Here is a 25027-nt window from a genome sequence, read left to right on the forward strand (position 1 = left end):
AAGCAACCGCCAATCTGTTTCAATTTTGAAAATCCCCCCAGACTCAATATTGCAATCCAATTTTGACCCTATATCCACTACTATCCTTTATTTTAAATTAACGGTCGTATCCCTGGATACACCTTTCCGCTAAAAATTTGTCTAACCCTTTCTTAAACATATCTATTGAATCTGCCATTACAACCTTCCCTGGCAATGAATTCCATATCTTGACTGCCCTTACTGTAAAGAACCCCTTCCTTTGCTGGTTGTGAAATTTCCTCTCCTCTAACCTTAGGGGATGACCACGTGTCCTGTGTATGGTCCTTGGGGTAAAAAGTTCCCATGAAAGCTCTCCGTATTGACCCCTAATGTATTTGTACATAGTAATCATATCTCCCCTTAGACGCCTCTTTTCTAAAGTAAACATGCCTAAACTGGCTAACCTTTCCTCATAACTTAATGACTCCATACCCTTTATCAATTTTGTCGCCCTTCTCTGAACCCTTTCTAGTTTCAAATTATCTTTTTTATAGAGTGGTGCCCAGAACTGTACTGCATATTCAAGATGAGGTCTTACCAGCGATTTATACAGTGGCAAAATTACACTGTCTTCCCTTGCATCTATGCCCCTTTTTATGCATGCCAATACTTTGTTTGCCCTTGCAGTTGTTGCTTGACATTGAGCACTATTGCTAAGTCTACTGTCTACGAGCACTCCCAAATCCTTTTCCATTATAGATTCTCCTAAATTAATTCCATTTAATTTATAGATTGTGTTCTTGTTTTTGATCCCTGAATGCATAACCTTACATTTATCTTTGTTAAACCTCATATTCCATTTAGCCGCCCAACCCTCCAGTTTATTTAAGTCGCTCTGTAGTGAAGCTACATCTTGCTCTGATTTTATTACCTTACAGAGTTTAGTGTCATCTGCAAAAATAGAAACTTTACTCTCTAAATCATCACCAAGGTCATTAATAAATATATTAAAAAGGAGTGGTCCCAGCACGGAACCTTGAGGTACTCCACTTAAGACTTTTGACCAATTAGGAAATGTTCCATTTATCACAACTCTCTGTTCCCTATTCTCTAACCAGTTTTCGATCCAAGTACAAATTTTGATTCCTAGACCCAGTTCCCTTATTTTGTAAACCAACCTCTTGTGTGGCACTGTATCAAAGGCCTTTGCAAAATCTAAGTAGACCACATCTACTGTCCTGCCCTGGTCTAAGTTCCCACTAACTTCCTCGTAGAAACTAATTAGATAGATAATTGTGTCTGTGGTGGTGGGAGCTCGGATCCCACACACCACTTGGAGGTGCTTATGTTGCTACAGCACACTTAATGTCCCTGCAGCACAAGTATGTCTATGACATGCCGGCCCCCCACCTCTCCCGGCACACTCCTCTTGTAATAAAGTTATCCCCCCTATCCTTTGATTCATGTGCTGTCCTCCCCTTCCTGCCTGTTATGGAGTCTGTGGTGTCAAAACCACTGACATCTGCTGGCAAAATACAGGATATATCTTTGGGCCCTCTGTGTCTTCTGATGAATTCAGTACTTTTGCCTTAATGCAGGGGTCATGCTTTCGCCCCCTCCCGCTATTGGTACCACCTCAACTTAAAAAAGATATTTCACCCCTCTCAGCGCACCAGAAGTCTTTTTCACCTTCCACCCCCAAGGCCCTGACAGCTGCAGGCTCTAGATAGATACCGGCAGTGAACATCACCAGCTGCTGGTTCACACACATTAATGTGCCCTCGGGTCTCCACCCCATGTCCTCCTTGCCCATTGTTTGCCAGTGACCTAGGCTGTGTCCTCCAGACCCACCCCCCACCACTTGCCTGCTGCTCCTCAGCCAATTGCTCCACTTTCCAGTTAATAGTTGTTCTACCACCGGCATGTGGAAGGGACTCACCCCGACTCATCATTTCTCCCTTAAATGTGCATAAAGTTGTTTCCTCCTACCATCCCTTTGCTTGATGTGCACCCTTCTCTACCACTGGCAGTATCCAGATGAAAGCAGCAGCTGCCTCCCCCTTTTGCACCTGCTGCATCCCCCTCTCGTACAGACCCCATTTTCTCAAACCTCCACGTGTTGCTAGCCTGCGCCACTTTCATAACATGTTGACCTGTTCCCCTTCCCATCTTTATTTTACGGGTGTCGTCTCTCAAGTCTTACCCACCCACCCCCCCCTCTCGCTGATTGCTCCTCAGCCAGCTGCTCCATTGCCCATGGGCCACCTCTCCCACTCCCCATGCCCATGGTCCATAGGGATTTCACCTTTGACTTACCTCTCATGTCCCCTATGCCCATTGTTTGCCAGTACCCAGGTTGTCCCCTCCTGCTCCCACTCCTTTTTATCAGGGATCTCCTTTACGCCTTAATCCCACTAGCCGGCCGCCCTTGGCCAAGTTCTCCCCAATTCAATAAATGTCATTTGTGTATGGGTATGCCAGGGATGTGTCTATAATGAAGTAACCAGAAGTGTCTGTTTTAATGAGGGGATAAATTATAGTATATGCCAAATCTCTTTAAACAAATTTTAATATTAGTGGATTTTAACTTCTTGGTAGACCTAAAACTTCCTCCAGTTGTATGAAGAGCTCATATCTCATATGCTACTGTTCATGGCGGATTATATAAAGGGTGAGAATGACAAATAAAGAGTTAGGCACACCTCGACTATATCAGTATAAGTTATTAGCCGTATTTCTCTTTGTTAAAATATGGCTGGGTTTTGCAATTTACTTCCACTTTTGTGGATCAATGAGGTATAACTTAAGGATAATTATAATTCCGGTGTCCATAAATTTTGCTTTATTTTACATTTTTTTTCACTGGATTGAAATCTTCTATTGTAATTATATTACTTAGGAGATGTCCATGGGTAATCTCTTTTCTGGTCTGCTTGCCGAGCCACATAAGTCTGAGATATGGTATAGTGCTGGGCATAAGATTCATTGTGTTACTAACGACTCATGAGCCATTACTTTCCCGTTTGGGTACTTAGCCAGCCTTTAGTCTGTTAATAACTATGCACCCTCCCCCACATACAACTTTTCAAATAAAAAGGGAGCTGCCACCTCTGCTTGTGTTGTAGCTATGAGGAGAGGAGTCTTCTCCATTACAGAACCTTATGGACTCATCACTTATATAATTTTCATTCTAACACAGATCATCACGAATAATCATATTCTTTTCTTGCATATTTATAATTCAGGTATAAACAGGGTGTGTAACCTGGAGTGAGATCGCTTCTTGGCATAATTTTCAGTTAGCGACTGTCCGTGCGAACCTAGAAGGAGGCCTTAGAATGAGACCAAGTATACAAAGAAAGATGCGTTATGCTACAGTATTATTGTGTTGTTAGCAGTTTTAACCTCACTGTTGTCTATTTATCCATACTTGTGTCAGCTCTCTGAGCTCCCACATGCTCTTTTTAAATAAGATGGTGGGTGCAACCTCCGCTTGTGTTGTCACTATGGGAATCGATTGGCCACATTGCCTTAGTGACTGCTGGAGAGAAGCAGATCCCCAAACATTGTGGAATGGGTCTGGATGGCTTGGTTTTTCAGTGGGTAACTGTAGGACCATGAGGCTTTAATATCTGGTAATACATTATTAGTACTGAAGCAAATGTATGTTATCTCTAGTGCAACTGATCGTTTCCATAAGTAAATGCACGCACTTTGGAACATTTCCATTACAAGGATCTGCTGGTTGTCCCTGCACAACAATTCTTAGGTTACTACAGAAGTTGTTATTTCCATACCTCACTAGGTAACTGATTTACTCCAGAGATCTGGAAGTCCTTTTGTTGGGCTAGGTATTGTAGATGATCTTCTCATCATCATCATCATCATCACCACCATTTATTTATATAGCACCCCTGATTCCACAGCGCTGTACAGAGAACTCATTCACATCGGTCCATGCAACATTGGAGCTTACAATCTAAATCCCCTAACATACATTTACACACAGACAGACAGACAGAGAGACTAGGGTCAATTTTGACAGCAGCCAATTAACTTACTAATATGTTTTTTGAGTGTGGGAGGAAACCGGAGCACCCGGAGGAATCCCATGCAAACACGGGCAGAACATACAAACTCCACACAGATAAGGCCATAGTCGGGAATTGAACTAATGACCCCAGCGCTGTGAGGCAGAAGTGTTAACCACTTAGCCACCATGCTGACCTTATCGCCAATAAAAGCAGCTCTATCATATGATCTTATATGTAGCTCTGTGGTCTTGTGCCATTAACTTTTAAAACATACAATGTGTCAAAGTAAGACTAGCAGGAGGGAATGATTTTGCATCTTGTCAGACCCATGTTGTGCGTTGGGGAGAGGTTTATTTTAGAAATACGAGAACATATTTGGAGGTAGGAAAGGGTTGTGTTCTAGTGTACCTCTACATTATAATTCTGCAATAAAGCTGCCAAGTTTTAGTCAGTGCAGCTCTCTTTTCCCTGCATACACAAACAATTGCATTTACACCCTTTGCATGTCGTATTGCTTTTTCCGGGTTGCAGTTTGGTTCTTTTAGCTGTCCTTGCTCCTAACTAATGAGGCCCGAAATAGCGAGACACATTGCAATGTAGCTTGGAGCTGTCTCCCTAAAGACGTCAGCTCTTCTATGCGATGAACAGCGCTAGTGGAAATGAGGCCATTTCTAGTAATGGATTCCATTTCTGACCTGTTGGTATACATAGTCACACAGTCACCATGAAATACACCATAGTGGGTTGTTGACTGTGTCCTAATGGAAAGGTGGTGAAATTAAGAGATAACTTGGCGGTCACACATACGGGCAAAAAATCCTTTAGGCAGATCCCATCGATATTAGGGTCCCTTCATTTTGCTTGCAACAGTATCCCCATTGGAAACGCTGTCTCTCAGAAATTGCAGAAGGCGACAGCCAGTGTGACTAATCTGTTAGTGTTGGATCTATTCCTCATTATCGTGGCTATGGAGCTCAAGACTCCTCAATGACGGGTTTGTGACATTGTTTCCTGGTGTGACAATTTAAGGGTTGTCCAGTCTGTCAATAAGCAAAGCACCACACCTGCCCCTCTGATTAGGCTTATTAGGCATTTGGTCTTTGTGCTATTGTTAAAGGTACCCCTTGTTGTGTCAGTAGATCGCTGCGGTTTGGGGGAGTGATGGCTACTGATTATGAAGGCTTGTTATCTCGTTGGCCATTCGGCGCCCTTAGAGTAGGCGAGCTGGTATCTGTGTCTACACTCTCCCCTGGTTCAGGGCTATTGGCTAAGATTGTCATCTTATGAGGTGCATCCATGATTTACAAGTTGCACAAAACCAAAACAGATTACTTTGGCGGGGACTGTGGAGTCGCTATGAACGGACACTCTGATTCCGCTTTCTGCCCTGTTGCACTGGCTAGGGCTTACTTGTTGGTTAAACCCATTAGCTGGCAAGTTTGGCTTCTCTGCCTTGACTCTGTGCCTTTTACCAAATACCTCTTCAGTTTTATCTTTAAGAAATGTGTTAAAATTATAGTGCTGGATGCAGTCGAGTACAGTGCCCATTCCATTAGAATGTATGCGGCCACCTTGCGGAAGTAGCAGGGTCCATACAGCATTAAATGATTGGGCAGTAGGAAATCTTCCGCTTATGAGACATACATTTAATCTGTTCAATTGAAGTACTGTGATCTCTGTAGTGACCCAGGACTTGCTCACTTCTCACCTTTGAAGGTGAGTGCATGAAGGGATTTACCTAATTTTTCCTCAGATGAAGGGCCTTATAGCATGAGCACTTTCAAGGTTTTTTCTGGTTTGTACATTTATATTGACTGCCTCTTCCATAAATGCCCCCAGCCCCTCCAGTATTCATATGCTGGTAAATCCTGCCTTGCTCACCTGGATACATCTCAACTTTTATTTATGTTTTAGTGATTTTTTTCATGGTGTTGAATTTATTTCTTTGTGTGATTTGTGACTGTTTTATGGTGTTGAATTTGTCACTCTGACTATAACTGAGGCTCGGGATGTATTCTGATTTACAAATCGTTTCCTGAAGCCACCTCAATGCTGGGGTAGTGATTTGTGAAAGTCAAATAAGTGGATGAAATAAGCTAAATTGATTAAAATTGTTTTACCGTGAGATTACGATTAGTACGCCATGTGTAAGGACGCAATTGCACGGAATAACAACACACACATTTACATACGCACTTACACTAGTAAGTAACACACATTTAATAAGGTTCCAATCCACATTTATTTATTAGTAAAATGTATTAGAGATAATTTATACAAAGATAATATTAAAGTAAAGGTATTTATGGTGCAGATCCTCTAAGAGGTAAAAAGTTTGGTCTCATATTAAAGTTTAACGATCGCATCAAGCAGTCGCAAATTTTGAGCAATATGAGATTTATACTCAAAAGTACTTTGTTAATGAGTTAGTTTTAACTGGTTATTTGGAAGGAAGACACGTAGGCAAAAGTTAAAGTGAGTTGCCCACCCACCCTTGGAAAGATCAAGTGAACTGACATATGACCAGCAGACAACTGGCACATTGTTAACCCAGGACCAATGAAGACCTCTCTTAGTGTTATCTGTGCATATTTGTGACATTATCACTGTTTATGTCAATTCAAACTGCATGTAAGCAAGCTCCTGGGTCATTGTTAAATCTCCAACTTCCTGACTACAAATTACATGGACCCGGGCACAGAACGTGCTTGCGAAAATGTAATTTGTTCGGTTTTTTCCTATTTATTGTTATAGCTTTTATGCATCATAATGGCTTGCTGTAAATCCTAATATCTTTTGCTATTCAATCTCTTTGTGCATTGGAACCACAATAATCGCATTGGACAATGTTCATTTGTAAGCGACAAAACGAACATAACAGATTATTCAACACCCTTTGATTAAGTTCGGCCATCCTCATATTTAAAGGCCTGATGGGGTGCATCTCATTGACAAAGGTTTAGGGATTTTTAATAGTCCAAATTTTAAGGTCTTATTTGGAGTTTCTAGGGTCGAGTGGTGGTGGGCTGCGTTTCCGTTAAAGAAACACAACTTTAAGTGGAAACGTAGTGCAGTCAGTGGTTAATACATGGCGCAAGAGTTATGTTTGGCCACAGAATTCTTCCCCTTTCGATTTATGTCTGTTATGGTTATATCTGTGAATGCCCTGGGTATCGTTTCTGCAAGTGTGCCCTTTGAGGCCAGAAGGGGTGTAGTCTTACTGACTCCGTTAAAGTAGCGCCTGGGATTCTGGGCCGGTTGGCCATCCCTATGTTTTGTTTATTGTTATAGTCTTAGCTGGTTAGCTGACTTGCATTTACTTTCATCGCCACCATCAAATAAAACTGAGACCTTAGTGGGCCAAAATTAAAAGCTGTGTTTGTGTTTTTTTTCAGGTATTTAGATAATTAACTTTACTCTAAGGATTAAAAGGTGAATGTGCAGAGGAGATTATCAGCCACGGGTGTTTAATACAATCCTGAAAATAAGTGCACCCAGGGGATCATCCAGTGCAGCAGATGTATTCTGTGACATTAGGAGTAGGTGAACCTTCAGCCAAGACTTGAAAGCTTTCTTAGGACTCTCTCTGTGAATTATGCAGTGGATGAGAATTCCAGAGGTAGGGAGCAGTGAGTGAAAAAGTCAACAGACAGAATAGAGCCGAGATAGAGACAGCTCTGAGAGAAGTGATGAAGGTGCCCATGTTTATATATAGGAAAGAGTGATTTTGTAAAGCTATTCATAATGTAGTATCATGAAAAGTATAAAAAGGTTTTAGAGACATGATGAATGTAACACAGTCAAGTGTAAAATAAACACACACTAAAAAAGAATAAAGGAGATATTTTTGTAACATAGAAATATAATACCATAATAATCCAACAAGGATAAGAAAAGGAAGCCAATTGTAACAAAAATAATATATCTGATATTATATTTAATACATTTATAAATAGAAAAATGCAATATCAATAAATCTCAAATTCAAACAAATAGATATAGAAGACAACATTACTGATGATAATATATATAAAAAGAATAATCTATATCATAATGCGGCTTTCGGTATTATAGCTTGTTAGGCAATATTGCCGTTCTCAGAGATAGCTGCTCCATTAGAATTAGCACATTCTCCTTCGAATAGAGATCACATGATTCACATTTAATATTCTTAATAATATTCTTAATTAAAATTGAATTTGAAAGGTCTATATAGTGACAAAGGGCCTGATTCATTAAGGAAAGTTAAGTAAAAAAATTGAGTAAGTAGTCTCCTGGACAAAAACATGTTACAATGCACGGGTTCAAATTAGTTTTCTATTTTGCACATAAGTTAAATACTGTCAGTTTTTTTCATGTAGCACACATATACTTGATAGCTTATTTGTACACTGAAATTTAAAGTTGATATTTGTGTGCTACATGAAAAAAACAGACAGTATTTAAGTTATGGGCAAAATATAAAACTAATTTTCACCCCTTACATTGTAACATGGTTTTGTCCAGGAGACTACTTACTCAATTTTTTTACTTAACTTTCCTTAATGAATCAGGCCCAAAGAGTTAACTAAACAGATTGCAATGAAATAGCATGGCTCTGGCTCCAGTAACTTGTAATCAGTGAAGGCAAACCAGCCTGGTATATGTATATGGAAATCTCATTCTCCATGAAAGGAATCATTGAAATGTAAGGGATATCAATAACCAATAACCCATACTTTCCAACTCTCCTGGAAATCTGGGTTGGTCTGTAGGACTCCCGGCAGAGCAGGCAATTCTCCCGCATCCGGCAAATACCTGGCCAAAATAATGCGTTTTGCTGTGAATCGCATCATTTTGGCCCGCCCCCCGCATCAAAACATCATTTACGATGCGGGGCTAAAATGACGCGATTGACCGTGTCCCGCCCGCTAGTCACGCCCCCTGGGTTAAATGTATTATGCTGCGGTTTCATCAACTCCCGCAAGTTCGGCGAGATGACAGCTCAAATTTAAAGCGACGCTGCCTTGTAAAGGGAAACTTGCCTTTACAAGGCAGCGCCGCTTTAAATTTGAGCTGTCATCTCGCCGAACTTGAAGGAGTTGAAGAAACTGCAGCATAATACATTTACCCCCCTATCTGGGATCTCATTAACCACTGCCTGTTATAACAGTCTTATGCACATATGACATTTATCTGTATCCAAAATAAAAATTAGCACTTGATCTTGCAAATGAGATAGCTACTCATAATGTTCCCAACAACGAAGAGTAATGCTGAGGTCCCAGTACTACGCTTTATAAGTGCTTATTCTAGCTTTATCTTCGCTTATATCTGCGTTAATACTTTTTTTTTACAGAACCGTTCCAGATGAGTTATTTGGCTGGTAGAACCTTGCAATGTTGAGTTCTGGCTGCTCATGCAAAGGAGACTTGGGGTCTCTGTATCTTAATCTGAGAAAGAAAAACAAGATTAAGCATGTGAGTAAGAAAATCTGGAAGTTTTCATCTTGCTATTTTTTTGTTGTAAGGAATAAAAAGAAAATTACACAACGTGTAAGAGTGAAAAGGAAGATAAAGAATGATCACATACCTGAATTGTTGTGTCTACTGCATCCAGATTGGGTGTGAATTTCACTTTACTGATCTCACTGCCTACAAAGGAGCCTGTATAAAATGACATTCAGTTAAACACAGAAAGAAAGGTCTATGAGTCTCCCTCCCCTGCCCAATCTGCCCCGCAGGGTTACACAGTGACATAGACGAAAGGAGCCTATGAGTCTGTCTCTCCTCCTGAAGGGTGACACAAATGAAAGGGAGCTATGAGTCTGTCCCTCCCTCTACAGGGTCACACAGTGACACAGTTACACAGACAGAAGGGAGCTATGACTCTGTCCCTCCCCCTGCAGGGTGACACAGACAGAAGGGAGCTATGTGTCTGTCCCTCCCCCTGCATGGTGACACAGTGACAGAGACAGAAGGGAGCTATGACTCTGTCCCTCCCCCTGCAGGGTGACACAGACAGAAGGGAGCTATGTGTCTGTCCCTCCCCCTGCAGGATGACACAGTGACAGAGACAGAAGGGAGCTATGAGTCTATCCCACCCCCTGCAGACACAGACAGCATGGAACTATAAGCCTTTTCCGCCTTCTGCAGGGTGACACTATGACACAGTGACCCTACAACAGTGACACAGCTTGAAAGAATAATTCTGTCTCTACTTTTATATCATTATAATGTTATTGGATGGTGACATATTAAACGCACCTTCTCCAAATTCTTGGAGATTGGAGAAGCCACGGTTCACATGCCAGACATCTTCATTACTCTGATACCATTTATTGTCCTCATCCGTGGCAAATGGATCCCTGGAGATGCAATAAATGAACAGTCACAAATCAGAAGAACAAATTGCATTTGATGATCCTCAGTGAAAAAATGCAAATCATAGGAAATGCTCAGGACAGGCAGACTATAGCATCAAACCTGTTCTTTCATCTCACATCACCCACCCCTAACTGCAGGAGAAAAAAGGGAGACATTGATGTCAGATATGTGGTATACACAGTGTCTGTGCCTTGGAGTTGATCCTAGGAGTTCCTAGAGAACTACGGTACATCATGTTTTATCTCTAGTTACTCTTGAAATCAATACCACATAGACCACTGTTGAACGTTTAAATGGAAACTCTGACACATGCCAAAGCAATTGCACCTAGTGCTAAAAGAGACGATAATGTTACCAATAGACTTTATAATGTTTAATTTGGCGGTTCCTAAAGTGTGCGCCGCGGCTCCCAGGGGCAGTTGAGGGGGACACAGCGTGAGAGGGGCAGTAGAGAGGGACAGCGTGACAGTAAAGGAGAACAGCGTGAGAGGGGCAGTGGAGGGGGTCACAGCGTGAGGGGGCAGTGGAGGGGGACACAGCGTGAGAGGGGCAGTGGAGGTGGACACAGCGTGAGAGGGGCAGTGGAGGGGGACACAGCGTGAGAGGGGCAGTGGAGGGGGACACAGCATGAGAGGGGCAGTGGAGGGGGACAGCGTGACAGTGAAGGAGGACAGCGTGAGAGGGGCAGTTTAGGGGGACAGAGTGTGAGAGGGGCAGTGGAGGGGAACAACGTGACAGAGAAGGAGGACAGCGTGAGAGGGGCAGTGGAGGGGGACACAGCGTAAGATGGGCAGTGGAGGGGGACACAGCGTGAGAGAGGAGGGGGACAGCGTGAGAGAGGAGGGGGACAGCATGACAGAGGGCAGAGAGGACAGCGTGACAGAGGGCAGAGGAGAGGGGACAGTGTGAGAGAGGGCAGAGGGGACAGCATGACAGAGGGCAGAGGAGGGGGGACAGCGTGGCAGAGGAGGGGGAGAGCATGAGAGAGGGTATAGGGGGTAGCGTGAGAGAGGGCAGAGTGTCTGGATGCAGGGGGGACAGAATGTCTGGGGGCAGAGTGGGCATTTTTGCATACAACTAAATAAGTATTTCTGTCCTGACCTAAATACTTATTACAATTTTTTGATCAACTACTTCTAAAACAGGACTGCTCAGTAATTATTTTGGAGGGGTGACTTGAAAAAATTATGGAGACTCTAAGGGTGCTGTTAACTGCAAAAGATTGGGAACCACTGGTTTAATTTATATTCTGGTACATTGCTTGCTACACTGAAAATGGACTCTTGCTTTTGTACATGTCGCTGTGCACTTATCATGATTAATAGAACACCCCATCCCGTCATAAAATAATTGTGAAATTCTGCCTGTTGGATTAGTCTTTAAATAGCCAAGACATGCACTGACCACCCACTGAGCAAAGCCTTGACACAAAGGGCTGATGTGTACATTTTAAAGGGAACCTTAAAATTCTTCTTAATCAATTTATCAGTGAGACAATTACTACTAATGTAATTGCTCTTGGTATACATTAACAACATGGCAAATATGAAGATAATACATAGCACATCCACCTAAACACCAAATACACTCCATACTTGCAATACTCACCCTTTTTCATTCTGGTATGCCTTTATAAGGAAATATACCACGGTGGCAATAGAAATTATCAGGATAACAATGGCTGCTGAGATGCCTCCATATACACCTGATTTTAATATTTTGCCTCTGCAGTTTTGACCTGTATACATGTATTTATTTGTCGACGAACAGCTGCATAAAGACACAGTAGCTTATGTTATTCATCATATTTCTACTTGTACTAACACATTGCAAATGTTAAAAAATATATATTACACCTCTTATAATTGCAGAATGATAGCTACATTTTTTATTGTAGCAATTCATTAAACTGACAAGTAGACCTTGTGATTAAATTAAAGCACACTAGCCATTACAATTGTGCATGCAAAAAGTACAATTACTATGTATAGCTTAATTTACAGTTGGAAGATGAATGATTACTTTATAAACTAACAACATTTTTATATAGATGATAACATTTAATGGCTGTGTAATTCCATAGAATCATACATTGCAACAGTCCCAATTTCAGGTGTCCTAAGTGAATGTAACTTATTGGATAAGGCTTGTGGTGTAGTGGGGAATATATGTGGCCTGTATAACCCAATATTTCCCAATTTAACATTTGGGAATGTTGTGATGTACACTCCCTAAGACCCCATCCTAACAAGATGAACACCTCTTTCTGTTATGTCTATGTACTACTGTTTGCATTCACATCACTTGTCACATTGTTGAAGTCTGTAGACCTCCAGCATGTGGGACATAGTGGTCTCAGAAGAAAGCAGGGATTTATTCTCATATGTATGGTAACTGATAAAAAATAAAGCATGAATCAAGCGGACAAAAAGTCACAAGGGCAATTTGTTGTAAAGTATCATCCGGACTAGCGTGTTTCACTTTTCTTGGGCCTGTTGAACAATTGTCTTGTCCAACCTAATATTTTGCTCTTAGTTTTGTGTTTTGCTTTACTTCTCTTTCATCTGGACCTCAACCTACATTGTCTTCAAGTAGTATTTGTTTGCTCTGTGTAACTGGATGGTCTTCTTATAATTCACGGTTGCCAGTAAACCTGTTCACAACTTTTAAAAAGACCTTCATAAATGATAACTTGTCCACCAAAGGCTAGAAACAGGAAAGGACTTCTATGTACAACAATAAATAGATCCAGAACTAACAACTACATTACAATGAGCCTCACTTTCCAGAAAATGACAGGTGAAGCAGCAGTACACTCACAAGCACTGTGGTCCTATGTCTTTCTGTATCACACATCTACCCTCATTACAATCCTGATATTTAGGGGATATTGGATCACAGAAAGACACGCAGGTGAGGCCCTCAGAAGTCATCAGTTCCATGTAATACTTTTGAAATCCATCTGCAACTTTACAGAAACCTGTTGAGACATGGAGAAATGAATGCAATGAATTCTGTAAATACAGCAACATAGCAAATACTTTCTGTCACGAGATATGTTTTTTTCCTACCTTCAATAGGTGGTTCATTTTTTTCCACTTTGATATCTTTATCAAAGCATAACGTTTCTGTGGCTGTAAAAACAAGTAAAGGGGAATAAGCTGAATAGATCTGATCCCATGTGCCGACTGGATGCATAGCTGGGATGTTAAAGACTAAGTAAAATCAAACATTGAAAATACTTTTATGAAAGGGCTCAGAACACAAATGTGACTCCTGTCATTAGACCTCTGCAAGGACACAATTAGTTGTTATTCCTCACTCACCTCCTCCCAACAGCTTAATGTTGTTTTATAGCAATGTTCCACTGGCTGACAATTGAGCCAGAAAAAACAGCTGCTAGACCTTTTTAGGATTTTTTGTGAGCCAATCATGACTTACCTGTTACAAAGGAGATCATTGTCCTAGGAACTGCATATAAGGTAAAAGGGCCAGAACGTATACTGACAGGCAGTTTACCAGTGATTTACATAGCTAAGGTTTTTGATTTGGAGTGATAATCAATTCATGAGATGTTTTCTGATTTGAGATAGTAGGGAAATAGTTTAGTTTGTTTAGCAAGTTAATTTAGATTTAACCTGTCAACTACACAAAATGGAGGAAATCAATTTATGTGCTTAATAAATTTAGCTTAGCAGCTCACAAGGATCAAGTACCGCATGTAAATATAATAAAAATCAGCCAGTACCTGAGTGGGGCTACTAGCAAACTAAAAGGCTACGTACCGGTTCAGCCTATTGTGTTTAGGTGATGGGTCAACTTTACATGCTAGAAATATAAAGTGCCCAACTGTGAGAGATTAAGGGCAGAACCGCTGAGGACATCCCAGCAAACTTACAAGGTTCACTGCAGTCCCGCTCTGCGGCTTTGCGGATCTCTTTATTCACTGTTTCGAATATCTCTAAGTACTGTCCGGTAATGTTCGAACTCTCTTTATATTCTATCTCCAGAATCACTTTATGATCCACAACGATACTGCCTTCCCTGCAAAAGACACACACGATAGGCTATTATGGCTATGACAGACTAGGTAGTCATTATTTATTGCACAACACTCCCAACAATATTCCATTTTGACAACCAGGAATTTTTCATTGTATAGTACTTCTATGAGTTTTCTGGTTTGAATATAAAGTCTTAGCTGAGTTAAAGTTTAGTTTGTGTCTCATTTTACCTTACTGTTTTATTTGTATGCTAAAAGTATGACAAATTTTATTATGCATAGGTATAGTAAACCTTTTACGGCAACCTTAATGGGTCCCAAACCCTATTATAAACACAATAAGATTCTTTCTGTATCTCATCGGTAGCATTCATGAAGTTTTCTCATAAGTGCAGTACAGAGCAAAGTATTCTCTGCAATGTGTACTGTGTGAGGGCAGGGGCAGGCTGGGCTGGGGGGGCAGGTAGGTATATGCCCCCTAGGCTGGTCCCATAGTAGGCTCTCTTGGGCTGGGTCACTGGGCCATCTGCTATTTTGCACTTTAAAATGTCCCTAGTAGGCTGCTGAGTCCAGCCTTGTCCCCGGACTAAAATTTGCCAGCCCTCCCCTGAGTGAGGGTGTCTGACATTTAAAACTGGGCCTGTGTATGGGTATGTAAAGATTTGAATTAAGACTACTAAAACTAAAACATGGTTGGAATTATTTTTTAAATATAATATTTTTTTAGGATTGAATTATACACCTGAAAGAGGTTTCTTATCTTTTAGTATGCCAGGGAGTCCAAGATGTAAGTTCCATTAGGACTCTTAAAATTAATTACTAGTTTAATTAATTTCTAGGAAGCCTAATTGTGGGTCCACTACTCAGGTGGTCTAAGGTAAAAGTCAATTTATTAAAATGGTCCTCATACAGTGTGCTGAGGAAAAACCTTGTCATGAGATTTAGGAGATTAGGTGTAGACCTTAATTACTGAAAGAACATCTCTTCTGTTTATTTATGTTGCCAGAGAATGAACAGGGTGTAAGTCTGTAATTATGGGTGGGACTTTTTATGTCCCAGATGTAGATGTCTAAATGTTGGGTGGTATATGAATGCAATCATGTCGGGCTATGCCATGTTGGCATTGTCAGCTTTGTACTAATGATTACCACCAGTGGGGCTGATGCAGACAGTGACGTATGCCAGTTTGCATGGTTTCTCTTGCAATCGCTCTGAGCATGCCCAGAAAGTGGGTGCAATCAAATGCAGACTTGTGCATATCTGGTGATTACTCCTGCCTGTTTCTAGAGAGGCTGGGCAGGGTAGTGAGGGAACGATTTAACATTGGCCTATTATAGTAAAGACGACTCATGTAGACCTGCAGAAACACATATATTTGACTGTTATCTTTTACACCAGCTAAAGGGCAGGTGCAAATACTCACTGATAATGATAACTTGCCATAAACCAAATGCTTATTCTGCTGATGCCAAGGCAAATACTTCTCGAACATTTAGTGGCCAAATTTTTATCAGCCTCTCTTATATCAGAGGCCATATGTTTCATCTCAGAAAAAGGTCCTTCGGTTAGATATTTACAGGCTGTGTGCCTAATTAGAGAACTATTAAAATTCCAGATAGGCTGTACATCATCGGTCACTGATATCCTGAATATTGACTCATGTCACAAAATGGCCTCTATTATCGTGTGCAGGTATTTCCATGTAAAGGCATAAAACGTAAGTTAGTCAACTGGTTTACACATTAGCTCTTTGGGAAGCTGAGATATATTCATATATTTTCGTAGTAGCAGAAATAACTGCTTATCGTGATAGACATAAATGGTACAAAAACAATTCCTCTTTTTTTTTCCAATAATAACACACTATAGACAAAGAAGTTGCTCACGTGATTTCTGTGATTTCCACATCTTTGTAACCAGGGATGTCATTATAGATTACTTTCATCTTTGCATAAAGAAAAAAGAACAGATGTTATAGATTGCACTGGAACAGAGAGATAATGAATCAGACAAACATAAATGATTTACTTGCTCACCTCGTCTTTAAATTTACTCTCAAATTTCTTAAATTCTGGAGATTCGAAGTCCTTTAGCTCCTCTGTATATTCATCGCTAGTGATTTTCAGTGTCACAGTCACAGTGGTGTTAACTGCTTTGACTACAGGAGACAGTAAAAGGGATATTATTGTATTGACTATTTACAGGACATATAAGAAACCCTATTCAGGAAACTGAGCCTAGAAGAGGCCATACTACCTGACAGGTCCTAGTAGAGGTCTGACTCTTGTTGGCCTGACCCCCTTCCTTAGTTCCTTAGGTGACCCACGTTGGTTGATGTCTGAATAGTTGGATCCTATTTCCAATCTACTCCAAAACCACTTTCTACACTTTATCCATAACAGAACACACATGACACATCAACAGAAGATTCTTCACACCACTGTCTGTCTTTCTGGGGTCTCTCCAAAATCTGTGCTTTCCTCTTCTCTGTTCTCCCTCATCCCCCCATTCTCTCTTGACTGTAATACCCTTCTTAAAAACGTGTCTGCCCTCCATTATCACAACAGTTTGTTTTTGTATTTTCTCTCATCTGCACTCTGATTCTTCTGTATTTATCTTTGTCTCTAGTCTGGACTGCACCACCTTTCCTAAGTCTGCCCCATTGTTGTTTGTCTGTTCCCCTTGTATCTACCAATCCATCTCTACTCTACCCTGCAATTTCACCTGTATATTCTATCTCTTGCCCGTTTCCCTTGCTTCTTGCCTGTCTTCCCTCACACCCACTCCACTCTCTATTGTTTGCACCACCCTTCTAAAGATTTGCCCCATTGTCACTTGTCTGCACCCTCTTGTCTCATTATCTCCCCATCTATCTTTTTACCTGTCTGGCGCTTTGTTCCTTGTGCGGTAATCATTAAGATGAAAAACACATAGCTAATTAATTATATAACAGTCATGATAAAATCTGATGGCAATTGTACAAAAAATCCAAGTGTACTATTTAGAAGAGAAACACCTGAACAGTCTTACTTAAGTAAAGTTTTACTTAAAATCAATTAAAAGCCAAACATAAGTATCCTTCACACGTGACAGATGCCCCAGGCAGCTCAACCTCTGAACCTGCTAAGCCGAGACTACATAAGTTGCACAGTTTGTACAGTACTTGAAACAGTTAATATATTCTATCTATATATCATTTATATAGTACACCTATTTGTCTGTTTCTACAGCCCACCTTTGTTTGTAGTATTAAATAGTATAACGATTCATAGCATAGCGTCCTCTCACCCCTATCCACTCAGTATTCACTGAGGTGGGCGTTGTTGGGTGTTGCCACAAACTGCATCATCAAGGCTAGTGCCTGTCTATTTTGCAGGCAGTTAAGCACTCCTGTGGGAGAGTTGCCGGATTTCTCAGGAGTATGGGAGTTAGTCCACTAATCCTGCAGTCTCCTGCACATTCCAAGAAATGAATCAACTATGGTGTAAACCAGCTGCAGGGCAACCATGTGGCCTGTGCAGTTCATGTGTATCAGGATTTACATGTTTAATGGTAAACAGGCATAAAATAGCTAAGTAGCTGCACAGTATAAGGTCATCGTATACAGTATCAATAATAAGCTTTTGTTGAATTTTTAGCACCTGGCACATCTGAATTACATAAAATGCACAGATACTTTATATTTAGGGACATACATGCTGTATTGTTGTATTCCTAGATAGCAAAAGTCTCAGAAATGGAGCATGAGTTTCCTTGCATTCCGGGAGATCCGGATGCAAGGTATGAAAAGATGAGGTGAGCAGGACTTGATGACGCAGTTCACTGCAAAGAGTAAATGTGGCAATCACTTTATCAAGCTCAGTCCACCTCACTTCACTGCGAGGGACAGGGGGCATGACACTGCTATCTACCATTATTAACAAATAGCATTACATAGTAGGCACTGTCCTAGAACTACAATAATATTCAGACACTCACCAGGTGGAAGTCTGTCTAAGATGTCCTCACATGAGGGCCCATAGAAATAGTCTAAACAAATACACTTATTTCCTTCATGGGTGCCTCCGTTCTGACATGCTGTTAAAGATAATTGTAAAACAAATTGGGTAATTAGTAATTGCACATAAAAGTTATAACAATTCAAAACCACTGATTTAAATAAATGTGCCCCTTTGTTGCAAAAAGTATTAAAAGCAGAACATAGTTGTTGAGCTTTCTTAGCAGGGCGGCTGGCAATGAAAGCAATGAAGGGAAGTGATGATGTCATCTTTATTCTAAATCTTTCTCATGAAGCTAACCCACCTCTGGGCAGGTATAAAGATTCATTAATGAGGAAATGAACATCCCAAACAATACTGGTCCAAATATGTTTTCTGTAATGGCATAAAACTGGAACGTCTGCCAGCGTTAAGAGAATTGGCTCATAATAATCACATGAGATTAGCATCATGGGGAGGGAGTGGTTACCCATGGGACTCACTGGGTGTTTTAGAGTTATCAGGTGTCAAGGTACTGTAAATAGTAATGCATCTCTAAACTGATGTACAATAGTAACACTTATGTTAAATTGATTTCTCAGAAAATCCCAGATAGTTATATCTGTAACCATTATTTTGTTATAGTTTATTGTCTGATATTAACAAACTGTAACTTACAATTTAATAATATAAGACAAATTAGGTAGAATTAATGATGTTTGATCTGAATTTTTATTATGTATTATTTATGATAAAAAACATGATTCTCCTCTAACTTGTAAGAGAGTACAAGAGAAAAAGACATAGAGCTACAATTACTCACAAATACTTACTTTGTGTGAAAGAGCCAGCAGTAATTCTTGTTGTAGTTGTGGTTGTGGTAGTAGTAGTAGTTGTCGGAGTAGTTGTAGTGGGAGTTTGGGTGGCAGCACTAGTTGTTAGAGTTACTGTTGTGTTGGTAGCAATAGGTGTTGGAGAAGTGATAATTGTAGCTGCAGCAGGAGCAGTAATTGTTAGAATATCTGTTGTTGAAGTTGCTGGGGTAGCAGTAATTTTTACACTAGAAATTTTAGGTGTTGTTATTGTTGCTGGATCTGTTCCCTGCACAGTACTCTCAGTTAGTTGAGTTGTTTTTGTTCCTGCTGAAACCATTGTTGTCAATATTTTTTCTGTAGTTCTCACTGTTATTGCTGTTGTTAATGTTATATCAGAGCTTTGAGGTGTTTGACTCCCAGCTGCTGTATATGTTACAGGTGCAGTTGTACCAGTTATAGATGTAGTCACTGTTGTTGGCAAAGCAGCAGCAGTTGTTCTTTTAGTAACAGGAGATGTTTCTGCTCTTGTTGCATGAGTTAGAGATGATAATTCCGGTATTGTTGTAGAGGTTATTGGTGATGTTTCTTCTTTTGTTGTACTAGTTATTCGTAATGTTTCTGCTGTTTTAGAATTAGTTACCGAAGATGATTCTCCTCTGGTTATAATATTTCCTGAAGATGTTTCTGATCTTGTCGTAATGATTACTGGATATGTTTTTACAGTTGCAAAAGTTGTTTCTAATTTTGTTACGTCACTTACAGGCTGTGTTTCTGCTCTAGTTAATGGAGTGGATTGTGTTTTATATGAAGAAGTTGCTCGAGATGATTCTGTTTTTGTTGTACCAAATACTGGAGATGTCTCTGAAGTCGTCACAGTCACTGGAGATGCAACTACAGTTGTTTCACCTTTGACAACAGTTGTTTCCTCTCTTGTTGTTACAGAAGATAATTCAGCTTTTGTGCTAGAAGTTGCTGGTGATGTTCCTTCTGTTTTTAATGTTATATCAGAGCTTTGAGGTGTTTGACTCCCATCTGTTGTATATGTTACAGGTGCAGTTGTACCAGTTATAGATGTAGTCACTGTTGCTGGCAAAGCAGCAGCTGTTGTTCTTTCAGTAACAGTAGATGTTTCTGCTCCTGTTGCATGAGTTACAGAAGATAATTCTTGTATTGTTGTAGAGGTTATTGATGATGTTTCTTCTATTGTTGTACCAGATATTCGTGATGTTTCTGCTGTTTTAGAATTAGTTACCGAAGATGATTCTGTTTTTGTTGAACTAAATACTGGAGATGTCTCTGAAGTCGTCACAGTCACTGGAGATGCAACTACAGTTGTTTCACCTTTGACAACAGTTGTTTCCTCTCTTGAAGTTACAGAAGATAATTCAGCCTTTGTGCTAGAAGTTGCTGGTGATGTTGCTTCTGTTTTTAATGTTATATCAGAGCTTTGAGGTGTTTGACTCCCATCTGTTGTGTATGTTACAGGTGCAGTTGTACCAGTTATAGATGTAGTCACTGTTGCTGGCAAAGCAGCAGCAGTTGTTTTTTCAGTAACAGGAGATGTTTCTGCTCCTGTTGCATGAGTTACAGAAGATAATTCTTGTATTGTTGTAGAGGTTATTGATGATGTTTCTTCTTTTGTTGTACCAGATATTCGTGATGTTTCTGCTGTTTTAGAATTAGTTACCGAAGATGATTCTGTATTTGTTGTACTAAATACTGAAGATGTCTCTGAAGTCGTCACAGTCACTGGAGATGCAACTACAGTTGTTTCACCTTTGATAACAGTTGTTTCCTCTCTTGTTGTTACAGAAGATAATTCAGCTTTTGTGCTAGAAGTTGCTGGTGATGTTGCTTCTGTTTTTAATGTTATATCAGAGCTTTGAGGTGTTTGACTCCCATCTGCTGTATATGTTACAGGTGCAGTTGTACCAGTTATAGATGTAGTCACTGTTGTTGGCAAAGCAGCAGCAGTTGTTCTTTCAGTAACAGGAGATGTTTCTGCTCCTGTTGCATGAGTTACAGAAGATAATTCTTGTATTGTTGTAGAGGTTATTGATGATGTTTCTTCTATTGTTGTACTAGATATTCGTGATGTTTCTGCTGTTTTAGAATTACTTACCGAAGATGATTCTGTTTTTGTTGTACTAAATACTGGAGATGTCTCTGAAGTCGTCACAGTCACTGGAGATGCAACTACAGTTGTTTCACCTTTGACAACAGTTGTTTCCTCTCTTGAAGTTACAGAAGATAATTCAGCTTTTGTGCTAGAAGTTGCTGGTGATGTTGCTTCTGTTTTTAATGTTATTTCAGAGCTTTGAGGTGTTTGACTCCCATCTGCTGTATATGTTACAGGTGCAGTTGTACCAGTTATAGATGTAGTCACTGTTGTTGGCAAAGCAGCAGCAGTTGTTCTTTCAGTAACAGGAGATGTTTCTGCTCCTGTTGCATGAGTTACAGAAGATAATTCTTGTATTGTTGTAGAGGTTATTGATGATGTTTCTTCTATTGTTGTACTAGATATTCGTGATGTTTCTGCTGTTTTAGAATTAGTTACCGAAGATGATTCTGTTTTTGTTGTACTAAATACTGGAGATGTCTCTGAAGTCGTCACAGTCACTGGAGATGCAACTACAGTTGTTTCACCTTTGACAACAGTTGTTTCCTCTCTTGAAGTTACAGAAGATAATTCAGCCTTTGTGCTAGAAGTTGCTGGTGATGTTTCTCCTGTTGTTGAAACAATTACAGGTGATGTTTCTTCTCTAGTAATAACAGTTACTTGTGATGTTTCTGCTGTTTTTGAAACTGTTACAAATGATGATTCTGCTTTTGTTGCAAGAGTTGCATAAGATGACTCTGTAGTTGTTGAAGCAATCACAGGAGATGTTTCTCTACTTGTTTTAGTACCAGAAGATGATTCTGCCTTTGTTGTGCCAGTTCCAGGCGTTGTTTCTGAACCTACAGTTGCAGTTTTATCACCAGCTTCAGTTGTTTCTACCACTGATTCATGAGTTACAGATGATTCATCTTTCATTGTAGATGATACTTGTGATGTTTCTAATCTTGTTGAAGCAATTGACAGGGATGTTCCCGCTCTTGTTGTACCAGTTATTTTTGAAGTTGAAGAGGCTGCTGAGGGTGATTCTGCTTTTGATGAAGATCGTACTGTAGGTGATTCGGCCTTTGTTGGTTCAGTTATTGAAGTTGTTTCTGAAAGCATCTCTGTTAATAGGGATGTAACTGTCAATATTTCAGTTACTATGGTTGATGTCTGTTTGTCTCCATTGTCTTCTTCTGTTGTGATTACTTCAGTAAGTGTTTGTGATGTTGTCTCTATGTCTACAGAGTCTTCTGCTGTTGTTAATATTGTAGTTACAGTTTGTTCTGTTGTTTCCATGTCTACAGAGTCCCCTGTTGTTGTGTCTATTTCAGTAATAGGTTGGAGAGATGTATAACTGTCTTCAGAACCTTCTGATGTTGTGTAAATATCAGTTACTTTGTTTTGTGTTGTCTCTATGTCTCCAGAGCCTTCTTCTGTTGTTAATAATTCAGTTGTTTTTTTCTTTGTTGTTTCTGTGTCTCCTGAGTCTTGTGGTGTTGTGATTGATTCAATACCTGTTTGTGTAAGATAATAACAATAGTATGTTATCTGAATATCCAAATATGTCATTAAATTACATATATAAGTCCTATGTGTGCACATTCTGATTATAAGAGCTGTAACATATATAGCTACTAGTAATGTGCACTGATTACCTTGAGGCAGAAAATCTATTGGACACCCTTATATTATAGAGGTTGGAGATATCAACAATTTGTGGTCCAAAGTCTAACCTCATAGGAAAGAATTCTAAAAGGTATTACCTGCAGTTTCTGGATGGGCTTAATATTAAAGGCTATGTACCTTTTATCAATACCATTGTGCACAGGCCAACATGGATGGCCAACATTATTAACCTCATTTGTGTCTCAGGAAGTGATATGAAACAGTATAAGAATCTGTGAATACATTTTTTTTTTATAATTTGAACCCAACAGATACTATTGTATCTAACTTTATAAATTTCTATCTTTCTCACCAATGATGTGTACACCCTTATGAATGTGCAGTTTCTCACCATTCTACACAGTAACTCAGCCTTTTGTTTGTTACTTAGTTTAAGCTGCACTGAAAAACCAAAGTTAAACTCAAGTCTCATGTTTATGTGAAACCCCCATTCACTGTGGTCAAGCAAGGACTGAAAATATGGAGACGGAAAATGTATAATAACATCTGGCACGGGTTTGAAAAGTCACGGTCTGAGGCAACCGGAGTTCTTGCAATTTAAAAAAAGAAAATTTGGCCAATACCAATAAGTGTGAGTTTTCTTTAGGACAAGTATACCTGCTTTGCAGGTGTTGATGCCACAGAGGATATATAATGTACATAACTCCGTAGGATTTGGCCCTCTCCTCTTTTCTCTGTACACCTCCTCCCTGGGTAATCTCATCAGTCCCGTTGGCCTACAATACCAGCTCCATGCCAACAACAATCAACTCTACATCTCATCTCCTGATCTCTCCCCTTCCCTCATCTCTCGGGTGTCTATTTGCCTCCCCATCTCCTCCTGGATGTTCTTTCATTTTCTCAAACTTAATATTGTCAAAGTTGAACTCAATTTCTTAATCAAGTGCCTCTTCCCCTCCTGTCCTCTTTATCACTGTTGACAGCACCACTATCTCCTCTGTTCTCCAACTCCACTGACTAGCTGTCCATCTTGACTCCTCCCTTTCTTTCACCCTTCACATTCAATCTCTTGCACAATCCTGTCGCCTCCAGTTCCGCAACATCGCCCATATCAGATCATTCCTCTTCCAGGATACTACCAAAAGTCTTATGAACTCACTGATCATTTCACATCTTGACTACTGTAACCTCTCCCATCTCACTCCTATTCGATCTATATTTAATGCTTCAGCTAGACTTATCTTCCCCTCTCGCAAGGATATAATTTTATTGTAGAGACATGGTTTATTTTAGGTTTCAAGATGCCAGGATATCATTTAATTTTATGTTATGGACAAGCATGGATTACTTGGATGTTGATGTGTACTGCAGTTTTTTCTTTAATTTATTTCAAATAATTTTCTTTTTAAATAGGGGGTGTGTTTTTTATTTACAATTTGACAGCACCTAGCGCCTGCTGGGTGCAAGGGCACGCTTTCACTTGTGGTTCCACAAGTGCCAGCATTATGGCAGCCATGGGTATGATGTTGCTTGTTGTACTACATGCACCAGCATGCCCAAACTGTTAATGGCAGTCTGGGATTGATGGGACCTGCAGTACACCAGGCCCAAAATGTTTTTTGTGCCATGAAATATTTTTTAATTCTCCACACCAACCACCCAGGGTGTGGGCTGGATTCTCTAGGGCATCCAAACCTGTGGTGACCACCTTGGTGTGGTTGTCATTATGGCAGGGGGACCCTATACTGTGGGTTTCCCTGTTATAGTGTCACAAGCCCTGCATGGCAAAGCCTAGTGCTGGTGATAGCAAAATTGGGAGCACCCCATGCTTTTATTCCCCCTGATTTTGCTAGTACCAGCCTAGGCTGACAGCACGAGGGTTAAGATGTTTGGGGGGTGCACATTGTTCTTTTTTTATGTATTGATGTTTTATTCTAATTTTTTGTACTGTATCATTTAGTGTATTGTGCCAGCGGGTCCGGCAGCTGTATTGTGCCAGCAGGCCCGCCGGCTTTATTGTTGCCTTTATCATCACACTGCTTCCCTTCATAATCACACTGTGCCCCCTTCATTATCACACTTTAGTTCCTGCATCACAATTTCCTCTTTATTACACTGTGTCTCCTTTATCACACTGTTGACCCT

The 25027-nt window shown here is 40.2% G+C and overlaps 1 protein-coding gene across 1 annotated transcript in view; it reads right to left on the minus strand.

Moving 5' to 3' along the window:
• Positions 1-9247: 9247 nt before the first annotated feature.
• The window catches only part of LOC142150601 (uncharacterized), a 41991-nt gene continuing 26211 nt past the window's right edge, over positions 9248-25027 (minus strand). Inside the window, exons 8-18 of the mRNA XM_075205802.1 lie at positions 19174-22770; positions 18342-18440; positions 16400-16521; positions 16250-16308; positions 14259-14404; positions 13432-13575; positions 13181-13340; positions 11969-12130; positions 10241-10341; positions 9567-9640; positions 9248-9427 (exon numbers count right to left, since the gene is read on the minus strand). Of these exons, the coding sequence (XP_075061903.1) occupies positions 9392-9427; positions 9567-9640; positions 10241-10341; positions 11969-12130; positions 13181-13340; positions 13432-13575; positions 14259-14404; positions 16250-16308; positions 16400-16521; positions 18342-18440; positions 19174-22770 (4700 nt within the window). The 3' untranslated portion in view covers positions 9248-9391. The remainder of the gene's footprint in view (positions 9428-9566; positions 9641-10240; positions 10342-11968; positions 12131-13180; positions 13341-13431; positions 13576-14258; positions 14405-16249; positions 16309-16399; positions 16522-18341; positions 18441-19173; positions 22771-25027) is intronic.

This window comes from Mixophyes fleayi, chromosome 4, assembly GCF_038048845.1.
Source record: "Mixophyes fleayi isolate aMixFle1 chromosome 4, aMixFle1.hap1, whole genome shotgun sequence".
Taxonomy (NCBI): Eukaryota; Metazoa; Chordata; class Amphibia; order Anura; family Limnodynastidae; genus Mixophyes; species Mixophyes fleayi.